The 15207-nt window shown below is 49.7% G+C and overlaps 1 protein-coding gene across 1 annotated transcript in view; it reads right to left on the bottom strand.

Moving 5' to 3' along the window:
• LOC147659471 (dynein axonemal heavy chain 5-like) overlaps positions 1 to 15207 on the bottom strand; it is a 566399-nt gene that overhangs the window by 89829 nt on the left and 461363 nt on the right. The window contains exon 7 of the mRNA XM_086951731.1: positions 5168 to 5484. Within this exon, the coding sequence (XP_086807857.1) occupies positions 5168 to 5484 (317 nt within the window). The remainder of the gene's footprint in view (positions 1 to 5167; positions 5485 to 15207) is intronic.

Below are 15207 nucleotides of genomic sequence, written 5' to 3'. Positions count from 1 at the left end.
CTTTTTTCAAAATCCGCAACAGGTGGAGGACTTCCTAAAACTCCACAAAAAAGACCGCGTCGGGGAGGAGGCGGAGTCGCGACGCTCTAGGTCGCCATCCCCGCTGTCTCAACCGAAGTGACGACCTGGGCTACCATCCGGACCATGCTGCTGCAGAACTGTGAACATGGAAGGACTGGTCCCTGCATTTCACGGTGAGGTACATGTACTGCTCTAAGCCTAACTGGCCTGTGATTGCTATTGCGCTCGGTCGCCCACCTCCATCCCGCGCAGGACAGCTAGGTTCTAACCTGGTGTCTGGCGGGTGAAAGTGAGGAGGTGGATGGCAGGTCTGGCACCCCTAGATCACCGTCTCCGATGGGTGATCCCCTACAAACTTTTGTTCTATTCTTAGTTTTTGGGTGGTTAACAGATGGGCGGGGGGTGGGAGACTTGGATGCCCGGCCAGTTGGGGATGCCGGTGTGGGTGGGACTACTTTCCGATTGAACGCTGAGGCAGCGATTGCTCCTGCCACACTGTATAGGCATAACGATTCTCGTGCTGCTACTGTACTGTATTACCGGCTTGTTGGGGTTGCCGGATGTGTTGATGAGACAGCGAACATGCTAGCCACACAGTTTATGCATAACATGTCTCATGCTGCAACAGTACTGCATTACCGGCCTGTTGGGGTTGCCGGTGATGTTGGGTACATTACTTGTTTTAGCTCCGACAGCGTAGCCGCTGCGGATATTACTGGGAAAGAGGGGAATTCTGAGAATGGTTTGCTACGCGGAAGTATTGGTATTGTTACTGTTGTCTGTTTACTGCTGAATGCTACATACATATGCCACATTTTCCTTTTACGATTGGGATGGGAGACGTAACTGACTCGCAGCCAGCCCTGCAATTCCAACTAGTAGCGTGGAATGTGCGCGGGTTGAATAACCCAAGGAAAAAGCGACAGATCCTGGGGTATTTGGATAGGCAGGGAGTGTCTGTTGCAATGTTACAAGAAACACACTTGGTGCCAACTGCGTCCCCCTTATTTGCTTCCCGCTGGGCCTCATGCAGGGTGTTCTCATCGTATTCAACTTACTCTAGAGGCGTCACGATTCTGGTCAAAAGAGGCATGGGTTTTACCCCGTTTGGTTCTGAAATAGACTCTAATGGCAGATACTACATGGTTTGGGGGAAGCTACATTCCCACACGGTCCTATTCGCCTGCTACTATGGCCCCAACACAGACGATCCGTCTGCGCTCCTCACCATGTGGGGCAAGATACAAACCCTGGGCATATCCCACATAATCTTGGGTGGGGACTTTAACACTGTACTGAAACCTGCAATGGACAGATCACACCCACATTCTGCCCATTATACACACACACAACGCGCCTTACTGAGCATTGTGGAGGATCATCACCTGACTGACACATGGAGGCACTCGCACCCAACTCTCAGACAGGGCACACACTTCTCCGTAGTCCACTCTACTTGGGCGCGCATTGATTATGTCTTCCTCTCCGCTGGTCTCACCCCATGGCTAGTCAAGACACAACACCTTGCCCGCACCTTCTCAGATCACTCGCCAGTCCTTCTAGCCCTGCGCATTCCCCTAGACGTTTCCCCATATCTGAATTGGCGCCTCAATCCCGCGCACCTAACTGATTCAGCCTTTAAAGCAGACCTAGAGCAGGGCATAACAGAATTTTTTGACCGTAATGTCAATTCCGTCTCCAGTCTCACTACTGTCTGGGAGGCATTTAAGGTAACCGTGCGAGGCTGGTGCATTTCCAAAGGGGGAGGGGTCCTCAAATCCCTACGCGGGGACTTGCGAAAACTAGAGGCGGAGATAGGCAAACTTGAGTGTGAGATAACTCTAGAGTCGGGGGGACACATAGTTAAAGCTCGGCTACGGGAAAAAATTAACGAATATACTGAGGCAGCTGATAAAGAATGCAAATTTCTGGGGAAGCCCTTTACAGCAAGTGCATACGGAGAAGGCGACAGACCGGGCAGAGCGCTCGCTTCTGCAGTTAGACCACCTAGACACAATAATTATATCACCACACTACTCGATAGTCATGATATACCCCAGAGGGACCTCCCGGGACAACTCCGGGTCCTGGCGGATCACTACACTGCACTCTACTCCTCCCACAGACAAGCTCCGCTTGACCTACCCACCTATCTTGCAGACACCGCAATAGCTTGGCTTGGTCCGACCCAACAGAAGTTTTTACACCTGGAAATAGAGGTGGATGAAATTAAAGACGCTATTATGTCCATGAAATCAGGCAAGGCCCCAGGCTCAGATGGCCTACCGATAGATTTTTATAAAACCTTTATACACCTGCTGGCCCCCATTCTAAAAAATTTATACTATTCAGCCCTGGAAGAAGGCATTTTGCCAACTAGTATGCGGGAAGCCCTGATTGCCTCCCTGTTAAAGCCAGGTAAACCACCGGAGCACTGTGATTCATACAGACCTCTCTCATTGTTAAATAGTGACGTCAAAATACTGGCGAAGGTCTTGGCGATCCGCCTGAACCTCTTGATGGAGCGCTTGGTCTTACCGGACAAAGCTGGCTTCGTCCGGAACCGCGCCACCTCCCACAACCTCCGCACTCTTCAGGCAGTGCTACAGGATATAGACCCCAGGTGTGAAGCAGCTGCGGTTTTCCTTGATGCCACGAAGGCATTCGACTCCCTGGAGTGGGACTACCTACTGGCACTTCTGGAACGCATGGGCACCCCCTTTAGCTTCATAGATTGGATCCGCCTCCTATACCATAAGCCGCATGCTGCAGTCCTATTGAATGGAGCCCGTTCAAAACCTTTTGAGATACGCAGAGGCACTCGGCAGGGGTGCCCTCTCTCCCCTGTCCTCTTTGCAATAGCAATTGAGCCTCTAGCGGCCAAACTCAGGCAGCGCCACAATCACCGCTCCCTCATCTACCCGGAAAGGCAACTACTCATATCAATGTACGCTGACGATATGACACTCTATATTCACAAGAGAAAAGAAAACTTGAACCCTATCTTACGCGAGGTCACCAAATTTGGCGCCATTGCGGGAATACAGATAAACTGGGCAAAGTCGGCCCTGTTCCCCCTAACGGACAAGACCCTGCAGTTCCCTCTTGACTACCCGCTACTATGGGAAAACGAAGAACTAAAATATTTGGGGATCAATATCACTAGGAATAGGGAAACCCTTATTCGTGCTAATTACGGCACTGTCCTTGATACACTGATTGATAGCGTCACTAAATGGATCCACCTCCCTTTGTCTATGGCAGGACGTATCTCCCTAATCAAGATGGTGGTACTCCCTAAGATGTTATACCTCTTTACCAATATACCATACAGCCCAGGAGCACACTTCTTCCGGGCCCTTGATTCCCAATTGTCTAGACTTATATGGGGAGGGAAACAGGCCAGAGTTGGGCTAAAAACTCTTATGCTCCCCTACCATCAGGGTGGATTTGATGTGCCAAATTTCCGCCTCTATTATGACTGTGCGCAGGGCCATTTTGCCGCGTACTGGATTCACCCCCCTCCCTTTATGGCTCACCTGGCTGTGGAAGACGGATACATGAGACCCGAGAAACCATCAGGCTACCTCTATTCGGAAACCCGGGTAACTGACCGTGACCCCACAACTGTGGACTGCACTGTGCAAGCGTGGCGCAGGATAATGACGCGTATGGGCATTGCCCTTCTATACTCCCCTCGCATGGATTGGCACACAACCCTAGACTGAGCATTACCCGCGAAGAAATTGGTCGCAAAATGCTCACTAAACTGGCACTACACACGTGGGGGGACCTGTACGTACAGGGCCGATTCCGGACGGCGGCGCAATTCTTTGGGGCGCATACACCCTCTGTCATGGATACATTCCTTTATACAAGATTACGACAGAATATTCGGGCGGTCACCCCTGACTTCCCGGATGAACCGGAAACCGTGGCTCCATTACATGCTCTCCTACACACTGATACTCCGACACATGTAGTCTCCATTCTGTACAAACACGCGTATGCGGCCTCCAACCCTCCTCCTCTCAGAGCTAGACGAGATTGGGATGAGGACCTCGATGCCCCCCTCTCGGACGAACAATGGGAGGAAAGCTGCTCACACACGAATGCAGTGACTGGCAATGCTCGCCTCCGTCTGGTACATTTTATATTCTTGCTCCGACTTTACCATACACCCGCCAAATTGTGCATATTACCACTCCACCCAACAGAATTCCACTCCACACAACACAATTAAATTCCAGGTAATTCCACTACACAATTCCAAACCAACCTACATAATTACACTACACGCCACATATTTACACTCCACATTTCCACTCAAGTCCAAAACACATAATTACACTCCACAAAATTAAACTCTGCAACAATCCACACAATTACAGTCCACATAATTCCACACAATCCCATAAAATGCCACACTATGCCACACAATTCCACACCACACAATTCAACACTAAGCACCATAAGTAAAATTCCACATAATAACACTCCAATCCAAACCACATAAATTCACTCCACTCAACATACATCTACTCCTAACCATGCCACATAATCCCACTCAACATAATTTCACTTAACACCACACATTTCCACATCACAGAATTCAACTCCACATAATTCCACACCAAACCACGTAATTTTACCCCACAACACATAATTCCACTACACACCACACACATCCAATCCACACCACATAATTTTATATCATGCTACATAATTACACTCCATGAAAGACAGTCTTACTCCTCCCAACTCCACTACACTCGATAACAAATAATTACTATACAGAGTATCCCACTCTACACCATGCCAAATAATTTCACTGCACATAACTCCACTCAACACCACACAACTCCATGCCACACAATTCCACAACAAACAGTTACACTCCAACCCAAATAAATCCAACCCACATAATTCCACTCCACACCACATACAGTCACTCCATTCCATAACACATGGCTAAAAGACATTGACAACGCCAATAGCTCTAGGATTGCTGAGAACTATTGGCTTTGCCAATGCTTATTTATAAAAATGTACACATTTTAAATGGCATCATTGAAATTGATGAAGGTATAGATTCACTGAAAACATCAGTATTTTAATAATAATGAAAAAGAACCCAGCACGGTACCTGAAGTTCATTTCGGATTTCTTTATTTTTTATCCAGATTTTTCCCTGCGTTTGCGGGTCAATCAGCAGAGGATAGCGAGCAGCTTTGGTGACAATGATTCCGTTCTGGATGGAGAGGTCGTCGTTCGGCAGGCCTTGCAGGTTCCATTCACTTATCGTTGGTCCGTCGATCAGCATCTCAGTAAGATTTATATTGTTGCCAAACGGAATTTTTCGGGTTTTCATTTCCTTTCTCCAATCAGTCAACAAGAGATTACGGAATTCCTGATTAAATGGGCCAGAATATGAAAGGAAAGCGGTAGCTAACAAAACATCCCCTAAAAAAAAGACAAGCAATGTTACAAGAACTGACTTTATTGAACCTCGTTCATTTTATACCCTGCATTGTAAAATGTCAGTGCAATAAAGTACCCTGAATAATAAGCACATGGCTGTACAACACATAAAATAGACAACTGCAATATCATAATCAGAATATACCAAATTATAAAAAAAGAAAGCACATTTTTGATAGGAGAGTATAGTGACCAGGTGGATACAAATTTGAAGTACGCACAGATGTGCAAAAAATGCCTCAACATCAGTCTTCATACAGTACTCGAAGGATGCATCTACCTGTAGCCTGGTGTTTTTAAAATACCTTCTGTATTTTACTCAGTATAATCTTGTGTTCCAAGGTTAGGTAGTAATTTTAGACAAATATTTCCAGTCCCTGTTTGCATTTAGAAATTGTCATGCCCTACAACTGTAATAAAAGTTTGAATGACGCATTTTTTTCTTTAACTTGGATTAATGATCCATCGTTGGACTGTACAGCTATGTCCTTATTCCGACCAAAACCGGTCCTAGGATGCTTGGTTCCAATCCAGGGAGGACCTGGCCTGGCAGTTCAGGCTGGACTGTTCCCATTGGGAGCAGGGTCAAGACTGATTTGCATATGGCTGGGTCCAAACTGGAATGGCATGGTGAGCAACAAAACGATGGATTTAGGCCCAGATCTCTGTACTGAGGAGAAGGTATGACATTGTTCTGCAGTCTGTCCATCGATTTTTCTTTTTGCATTTGTCACCCGAGTGGGACGGGTATGCCCAGACGTGGGCCCTGTGCTCTCCATGCCACTGGAGTCAAGATATACTGGCTGATGAGGGCTGACAGCCCGAAACCTGTCCTAGGATGCTTGGTTCCAGTCCAGGGAGGACCTGGCCTGGCAGTTCAGGTTTGGAATGTTTCCATTGGGCGCAGGGTCACAACCTTGTCCGGATGGATCGACAGAAAAGGAGGCTTACAAGAAAGAGCCTGTAGCTCTCTCACTCGCCTAGCAGAGGTCATGGTAACCAGGAAGGCAGTCTGCAAGGTCAAGAGATGGAGAGGACAGTTATGAAGGGGCTCAAAAGGAGCACTCATAAGATAAGTAAGAGCCATATTAAAAGTCCCACTGGGGCATCACAAATGGAATAGGAGGATAAAAACTGTGTAATGCCTTTGAGAAATCTATTGACAACAAGGGACTTGAAAAAGAGAAGGCTGATCCGGTAGCCAGAGAAAGGCTGAAATGGCAGAAAAATAACCTTTGATAGTGCCCAGAGCAGAGCCCTGCAGGGCCAAAGAGAGAAGGAACAAAAGGACCTCGGAAAGAGGGGCAGAAAGGGGATCCACAGCCTTCGCTGTGCACCATGCCACAAATTTGTTCCACCTGCAGGCGTATGCCAACTTCGTGGAGGGACACCTGGCTGCCAGAATGACATCACAAATTTCAGGAGGCAAGTCAAAAGGAATCAACTGCCCCCGCTGAATCTCTACGAAAAGAGGTGGAGTCTGGACAGGTTTGGCTGGAGGACCGCCCCCTGCTGCTGCAGCAGAAGATCCTCCTGAAGAGGCAGTCTGACCGGAGGATCGATGCTCATACTGAGTAGCCCGGGATACCAAACGCGCAGAACTGCTGACATTGCACCTTCTCTTCGGTGGCGAATAGATCTAACAAAGGCTCTCCCCACTGCCGAAAGAGACCTTGTGCCACGTCCGAGTGAAGATGCCACTCATGATCTATCATGCACCTGCAGCTGAGTTTGTCTGGTCTGGCGTTCAGAGAACCTGCCAGGTATTGAACCACCAGTAAAATCCCTGATGTTCCAGCCATGTCCAGAGGCGCATGGCCTCTTGACATAGGGTCCACGACCCCACCCACCCTGTTTGTTGCAGTACCACATACGGTGGTGTTGGTGAACACATGCACTACTCTCCCCTTGACAGAGGGAAGGAATGCCTTCAGTGCAAGCCGGATCGCCCGAAGCTCCAGAAGATTGATGTGGAGCTTGGACTCCGCCGGAGAACAGAGGCCTCTGATCTCCGCCTCTCCCATGTCGCATCCGTCACTACTGTGAACTCCCGTTGGGGTTGGGAGAGGGATCTGCCGTAGACCCAGTGCCGATCCGTGAGCCACGACTGCAATTGTTCTGCAGTGCCCTCCGAGATCTAGACATGATCGGACAGGTTCCCATGATGCTGCGCCCACTGGAACTTCAGGTCCCACTGCAGAGCCCGCATATGCCATCTGGCATGATTGATCAGTTGGATGCAAGAGGCCATGAGGGCCAGCAGCCTCAGGGTCACTCTGACCAAAACCCGGGATAGGGGCTGAAAAATTGGAATAAGAGCCCGAATATCCCGGACTCGCTCTGAGAGGATAGACCTGAAACTGTGCAGTGTCCAGAACTGCTCTGATGAAGAGGAGCTTCTGAGAAGGAATCAGGTGCGACTTCTGCACATTAATGGAGAACCCCAGCTAATGCAGGAGGTCGGTCGTAGTCTGGAGGTGGGAGACGACTGTCTGGGGCGAGCCCGTCTTCAACAACCAGTCGTCGAGATAGGGGAAGACTGAAAGCCCTGATCTGCACAGATGAGGTGCGACCGCCGCCATCACTTTCGTGAACACCAGAGGGGCGTTGGTAAGGCCATAGGGGAGCACAGTAAACTGAAAATGCATGTGGCTACCGTGAACCGCAGGTAGCACCGGTGTGCCCGCAGGACCGGGATGTGGAAGTAAGTATTTTGCAAGTCCAGTGCTACCATCCAGTCTTGTGGGTCGAGAGCAGACAAGACCTGAGCCAAAATGAGCATCTTGAATTTCTCTTTACAGAGGAAGCGATTTATGTTCCAGAGATCTAAGATAGGACGCAGGCCTTTGTCCTTCTTTGGCACCAGAAAGTAGTGGGAATAGCAACCACAACCTACTTCTGGCGTTGGAACGTGCTCGATGGCCCCCGTGGCCAAGAGGGCCGCAACTTCTTGCTGATGAAGCACCAAATGATCCCCTGACATGTAGTGGTATTGAGGTGGCATGGCTGGAGGGATAGTCTCGAAGGGGAGGGAGTAGCCCCTTCTGACTATTTCTAAAACCCACCTGTCCGATGTCATGGTCCACCAGTGGGGGAGGTAATAGCGAAGCCTGCCGCCCACTGGCGTCTGATGGGCCTGGAAGTTCAGACTAGGAAGGTTTGGAGGCAGTGGTGGCTGGGGTGGAGGAGGACTGACCCGCCCACTAGCCCCTTGGTCTGCCACGGCGGAACCCGCGTCCTCGTTAGGGTGGTTGCTGCGCAGGCTTGTTGCTCTGCTGTGAAAGCTGCAGGTGCCCCTTCCAGTGCCACGAAAGGAGCGAAAAGCAGCCTGTGGAGGAGGGCAGGCTGCGGAGAGCCCCAAGGACTTTGCCGTCGTCCACGAGTCCTTAAACCTCTCCAAAACGTGGTCTGCTGTGTCGCCGAAGAGGCGACGGCCATCAAAGGGCGTGTCCAGAAGTGTGTTTTGGACATCCTCCGAGAATCCAGTGGTCATCAATCAGGCGTGGCGATCTGCCCAGTGAGTCGGCGGAGTCTAGGCCACAACGAATAATGAAATTAGCTGTGTCTCTCCCCTCTGCTACAGCCTGGGAGAGAGCTGTCCGGGCCTTCTCTGGACACTGATGCAGCACTTGTGCCACTGTATCCCACAGAAAGTGGGAATAACGGCCCAAGAGGCATGCAGTGCTCACGGACTGCAGAGCAGAACTGGCAGAAGAAAAAAATCTTCTTTCCGAACTGATTGAATTTCTTGGATTCCCTATCCGGGGGTGCGGAAGGGAAGGCAGTCGGGGAAGCAGAGGCTTGGACAACCAAGCTCTCAGGGGTAGGGAGAGGAAAATGGGGTCGCCCGGAGCGATGGCGTTGGGCCACGTTCCTATCCACAGGAGCCCTTGTGGTAGGCCTGGATCAAGTGTCCAAAAGAACATCAGAAAGTTCTTTGTTGAAAGGAAGCATCGGCTCCGCAGAAGTAGCTGCTGACTGAAGCACTTCCGTCAGGAGGTTAGTCCTGACAGCCACAGTAGGGAGCTCGAGGTGTAGGGCCTCGGCCGCCCTACGCAACACCACGGCATAACTAGCGCCCTCCTCCGTAGCCACGGTAGGAGGAGACAGCATGCCATGGTCTGGTGAGGTATCCAGACCACTGGCATCCCACAACTCCTCTGCCCAGTCCTGTTCAGACTCGCATGCAGCTGCAAGAGGGTCCTCAGACCCCTCCCAGTCCTCCCCTTCCTCCTCAGGCTGGTGTACAGGCCAAAAATAAGGAGTAGGGTCATGGGGATAGAAATCCCAGAGCGGCGTTGATAATGGCATTGAGCGACGCCACGTCCACTACGGGGCTGAAACCGGGGCCGACGTAATCCAAAGGAGCGGGCGAAATCGGAAGTGGTGCCAGTGGGGTCAACATCGATGGAGGTGTTACAAGGTCAACCAGCGTTGACCGGGATCCAGGCATGGATCCAGGGAGTCTCGTGGCGCAGGGGCTGATGGCGACGCCGGGGCCGGAGCCACCGGCGGTGTATATCGAGGACCCCCACACAGGACCACAGGGCCCGAAGGCGCACCGGAAGGACCCGACGGCCCAAAGAGGCGATCCATGGCCGACAGGAATTCCTGTATCAGGGTCGGAGTTGCCGAAGAACCCGGAAAGGCCAGGTAGGTCGGCAGCACCTGCATAGGCTCTGCCAGAGCCGAGGGGGAGGCCCCATCCGCACCCTCAGCTGCGAAAAGCGACCGGCGAGGGGAAGTCAGAGAATGATATTGTTTCGTCGAATTCTTTTGCTTCGCCTTGCCTGACCCTGAGTGCGAAGACTTTGATCCCGAGGATCGATGGTGATGACTGTGCACGATCCCCCGACCTCCCTCAGGACCAGAACCTCGAACAGCATAGAGCCGACTGCCAGGCTTCCAGCAACTTTCGGGACTGTTCCCGCAAAGTTTTCGGCACCATGGCCCGCCAGTCAGGGCATGACTTGGGGTCGTGGTCGCGCCCCAGGCAGAAAAGACAAATTCGGTGTGGGTCCGTCACCGACAACATACGATGACAGTCCTCACAGGACTTAAAACCGGGCATCCTAACTGCATCTTAGGAGTCGAAGACTCAATGAATAAATGGAGATAAAAGGCCTCAAAAAGTCAGTCGCAAAAAAATTGACTAGGGGTTCCTGGCCTTCCCGGATCAGCGCTTGCTGGCGCGGAAAAAGAAAAAACTGACGTCAGCGTGCATGGGCGGCGTCTAAGTTGCACTGGCGACGTCATTTCGGCAACCACGACGCCAGTGACGGACACAGAGCTGCACAACGCCACCTACCGACGTGCAGGGGTACTGCTGATGAAAACTTTTCGGATCCAGTCTGACGCCTGGGGGTAATTCTAAGGTAAGGAATCTATCACAATGTGTTTCTTTCAGATAGTTTAAAACTCCTACATGCCAATGATCTGCCCTCATCATACCCCTCTCTCTAGTTTACATGCAAACCCACCGAGCATCCCTCCCTCCCTCCCCACACACACACACAACTGCTTTGGTGTCCCTGCACAATAGTTCTCCCCAGGTCATGGTCGCATGGGATACTGTGAATTCTTAAACGCACACTTGATGCGTTCACTGTTTTTTCAGAGTGAGAGGCCTGGTGTGTTCTTTTTCCTGTTTGTTTTTGTGGAGCAGTGAGTCAGTCATGCCCTCTCTAGATTCTGTCCTCCCTTTAGGGTATTATTTTTTTGGGGAGGAGGTGGGGCGTGTCTCGGTAGACCAGAGATGGTCTCAGTTTTGAGAGAAACCTCCTGCCCTAAGCATATTCTCTTTGATTAGTCACCTGTCCCCCCTCCACCGCCTTCCTGTTAGTCGTCTTTTTTCTTTTTTTTGGCCCGGTAAAGTGTCGGGAGTTGGATGGATGTGTGACCTGTCATTTTTGTTGACACTAATTTACTCTCGGTTCTTTATTTTCTGTTCCTTTGGAAAGCAGAAGGACGAACCAACTCGCTTCCTGACAACGCATGATTCATCCTTGATTGCAGCGAAACCTTTGGTTGTGGTTAAATAAAGTCCTGTATCGAGAGTTGAGCTTTAGACTTCAAGGTTCTAATATTATTCAGTTTGCTCCATTGGAGCCAAGGAAAAATGTAACAAGAAATTGCAAGCACACTTGTTTGTTTCAGTGTTTTATTTAGTGGTAACGGGCTGCCTTTTGACCTCCGCAGGGCTCATTAATACAGTTTGTAACCAAGGATATTTCAAAACAAAGCTGCATTCATAGTGAACAGTATGCTTTAAAGGGCATTCATTACCTGGGAGGTGATGTTCTCTTTTCGTGGCTCCAGAAAAAAAGCATTGGCATTGTAAATGACAATGCCTATTCTTTAAGTTTTTTAAACGAAAACAAAAATAAAAGGAATTGTCATTTGCAATGTCAATAGCTCAAACTTGCGTAAATGCGAGACCTATTGCATTGCAAATGCTTGTTTTAGGTGCTGGCTGGGCTTGGACCCCCATTGATTTTTAAACACTGGATCCATTGAGCCAGGCACAGGGAGTCAGGTTCACACATCATGGGATCTGGAAGATTCCTAGTCTGCCAGTGCACCAAAGGACTTGTCTGGGCAAAAGCTGCTTGGGATTAAATGACTTACCTGGGGATAAGCTGCGCTGCAAGCTTCCATGTGTTTTCTTTATCCAGGTAGGGCTATCGAACTAGGGTGCTTGGGGCTCATTATTCCTGAAATAAGTGCTGGCACAGTTTGCTAGAGGCCCGTGTGATATATTTCTTAATTTTTTTTGTAAACAGACTTTAATGGGTTTTACAAAGGCTCCGTGTAGCCATTATGCAACAATCCTATCATAGATCAGTATTACAATTGACCGGCTGGAAAGACAATTAAGGCAGTTACATGATAAGAACCCCACGAAAGAGCTATTTTGCATCTACAGAGAAATCACCATTCCTTCACGCCTGGATACCAAAGACACCTACTCCACGGAGATATGCGATCAGATAGCGGATTTCTTCGTGGAGAAAGTAGAAAAAATCCATGCTACTTTCTCAAGCAGCACTAATATAGTTAAAAACAATGTAGATAATCTAAGCTCCTTCTCTCATAAATCCCTCCTTACCAAATTCAGGACCCCTAACAAACAGGACCTAATGAAAATTATCAATGGAATTCGCTCAGGCTCCCCCATGGATGCCTTCCCCCCGGAACAATGTAAAGCGGTCATGGAAAACATATTACTAGATCAAATTAGTAACATGATTACTTTATCGTTCCAGGAAGGCCACGTCCTGAAAAATTGGAAATCTGCTCAAGTAATACCCTTAAAAAAGAAACCAAATATCCCAATTTCTCAACTCCAAAATTTAAGGCCGATCTCGCTTCTCCCTTTCTGTGCCAAAATCATAGAAAAGGTGGCTAATCTACAACTCATGGAGTTTCTGGAGATAGAAGCTCTCCTCCATCCCTCCCAGTCAGGGTTTAGATCAGGCCATTCACCGAATCAGCAGTTTTGTATTCAACTGAACAGATCCGGAAGATGGTGGATGAGGGAGAGACAGCAGCGTTGGTCCTACTGGACTTAAGTGCAGCGTTTGATACCGTGCTGCACTCAACGCTGTTGTCTCGACTCTCAGACATGGGAGTAAAGGGCCTAGCTCTCACCTGGTTCCAGTCCTACCTCACTGACAGAACGTTCCAACTTCATTGCCCACCCTTTAAATCATCGCCTCGCAGTGTCAGCCATGGGGTTCCACAGGGCTCTAGTTTGAGCCCAACTTTATTCAACATCTATATGGAACCCCTGGAACACATTGCGGAGGAATTTGGGGTGGGCATTGTCAGCTACGCTGACGACACTCAGTTGGTGTTCAAACTAACTCCAGACAGCAGAGATTTAGCTACCAACTTCTCTAACTGTATGTCAGCGATAGCGACTTGGATGAATACTAACTGCCTCCGTCTAAATGGAGGCAAGACAGAGGTATTGATAGTAGGAAAAGCTGTCTCTGCTTGGTCTCATGCATGGTGGCCTAGCGAACTAGGGGAATTGCCTACTCCTGTGGAGAAGGTGAAAAATCTAGGCGTTATGTTGGACGCCGACCTCTCAGGCAAAGCCCATGTGAATAAGGTGACAAGCAAATGCTTCGGCACATTAAAAGTACTTCGCAAAGTACTTGACCTTTTGCCGACCGAAGCTAGAAAACCATAGTTCATGCTTTAATATCCCCTCACTTGGACTATGGTAATGTTCTATTGTTAGGCCTGAATCAGAAGGGACTGCACCAATTACAATGTATACAGAACTCAGCAGCGCGATTGGTGCTTGGTCTCCCTCGGAAAGCATCCACTAAAAACGCGCTTGCTAAACTCCACTGGCTCCCTATTAAAGAGAGAATTATATTCAAGACTCTCTGTTATGCTTATCGCATTGCCCAGAATAAAGGCCCCAGCTATCTGAAAGGTCTCATCACCATTCATCGTCCGATGAGAGATTTGAGATCGTCGGGCATGATGCTATTCAAAGTCCCTCGCATCACAAAAGCTAAAATGGGAGGAAAGTCCTTCCGCTATTTGGCAACTAAGTTCTGGAATGCTCTGCCTATCCACTTGCGGATGGAGCCCTCCGAAATGAGATTCAGAGCCAAATTAAAAACCCACCTCTTCCCTAACCATTAACTCCTTGTCATCTCACGGACCAAGTTCCTCTCGATGGGTTTGCATTTCGCAGTTAGCGCGGGGACACACAGTTTTGTGCAGCCAGGCGCTCAATAAATGCTAAAAAATAAAATAAAATATAAGGATCGACGGTCAGCTCAATACATTCAACTGTTCCGTTGTTCCCTCGCAGTCCAGCATACATACTGTGTATTGTGTTGGATTCTTGGACTGCAAAACATAATCTCAGTCTGGAACGTAACTCCCTTCCTAACAAAAGAGCCACAGGGAAAAAACACCCCAACGGAAGGCTTGACAAGCAGCCCAAGCAAAGCAGAAGGTCTAATCTCAGGGTCAAGTCTGCGCAACAACTCCGGCAGAACACACACACATGAGCAGCAAAAGGGCCGTCCAGCAGCCAACAATGCCAAGGAAGAACGCAAATGGCCAGAAATCCCACTCCACAAACAGAACAACCGGCCTAAGAAAGCCCAGAATCAGCCCATCTCAGGAGTCACTGAGGAGGGGACGGAGGAGGAAGATAAGGCAGAGGAGGAGGACGGAGCCCTGCCAAGAGCCTTTGGATGACGGAGTCGGCTGGGGCATGGAACAACAGGCTGTCGTCAAACGGAAGGCCGATGAGTCGCTCCCGAATATTCTCAGGGAATACTCAGTCCTGAAGCCAAACATGGCGGCGGAGAGCGAATGAGGAAGACATGGTCCAGCCCAGCACCCCTGAGATGTCCAGAGAGGAGTGGAGAATAAACGCTGCAAGCTCCCGGCCATCCAACGCATGATGTTGTAAGTCCACCTGACCAGTCTCCTGGGTTGCTGCGGATCCCAGAGCAGGGCAGCGCTGGTCGAGAGGAACATGTTGTACCCCCAAGGGTTCAGCCAGCGGGCCTCCCGGGATGGCGGAGTCAACAGTGGTGGCAGGGAGGAAAAAGCAGTCTGCAAAAGGGGGCTGGCAGTAGAAGGGTGAAGCGAAAGACACGTCGGGTCACGTGGCGCCGGGATGTGCCGGTGCAGAAGATGCTGAGGCACTGGGTCCCCTGAGGCAGG

The sequence above is a fragment of the Lissotriton vulgaris genome, unplaced genomic scaffold (genome assembly GCF_964263255.1).
Source record: "Lissotriton vulgaris unplaced genomic scaffold, aLisVul1.2 SCAFFOLD_1229, whole genome shotgun sequence".
In the NCBI taxonomy this organism is placed as follows: domain Eukaryota; kingdom Metazoa; phylum Chordata; class Amphibia; order Caudata; family Salamandridae; genus Lissotriton; species Lissotriton vulgaris.
This window is presented reverse-complemented; position numbering and strand designations above follow the sequence as displayed.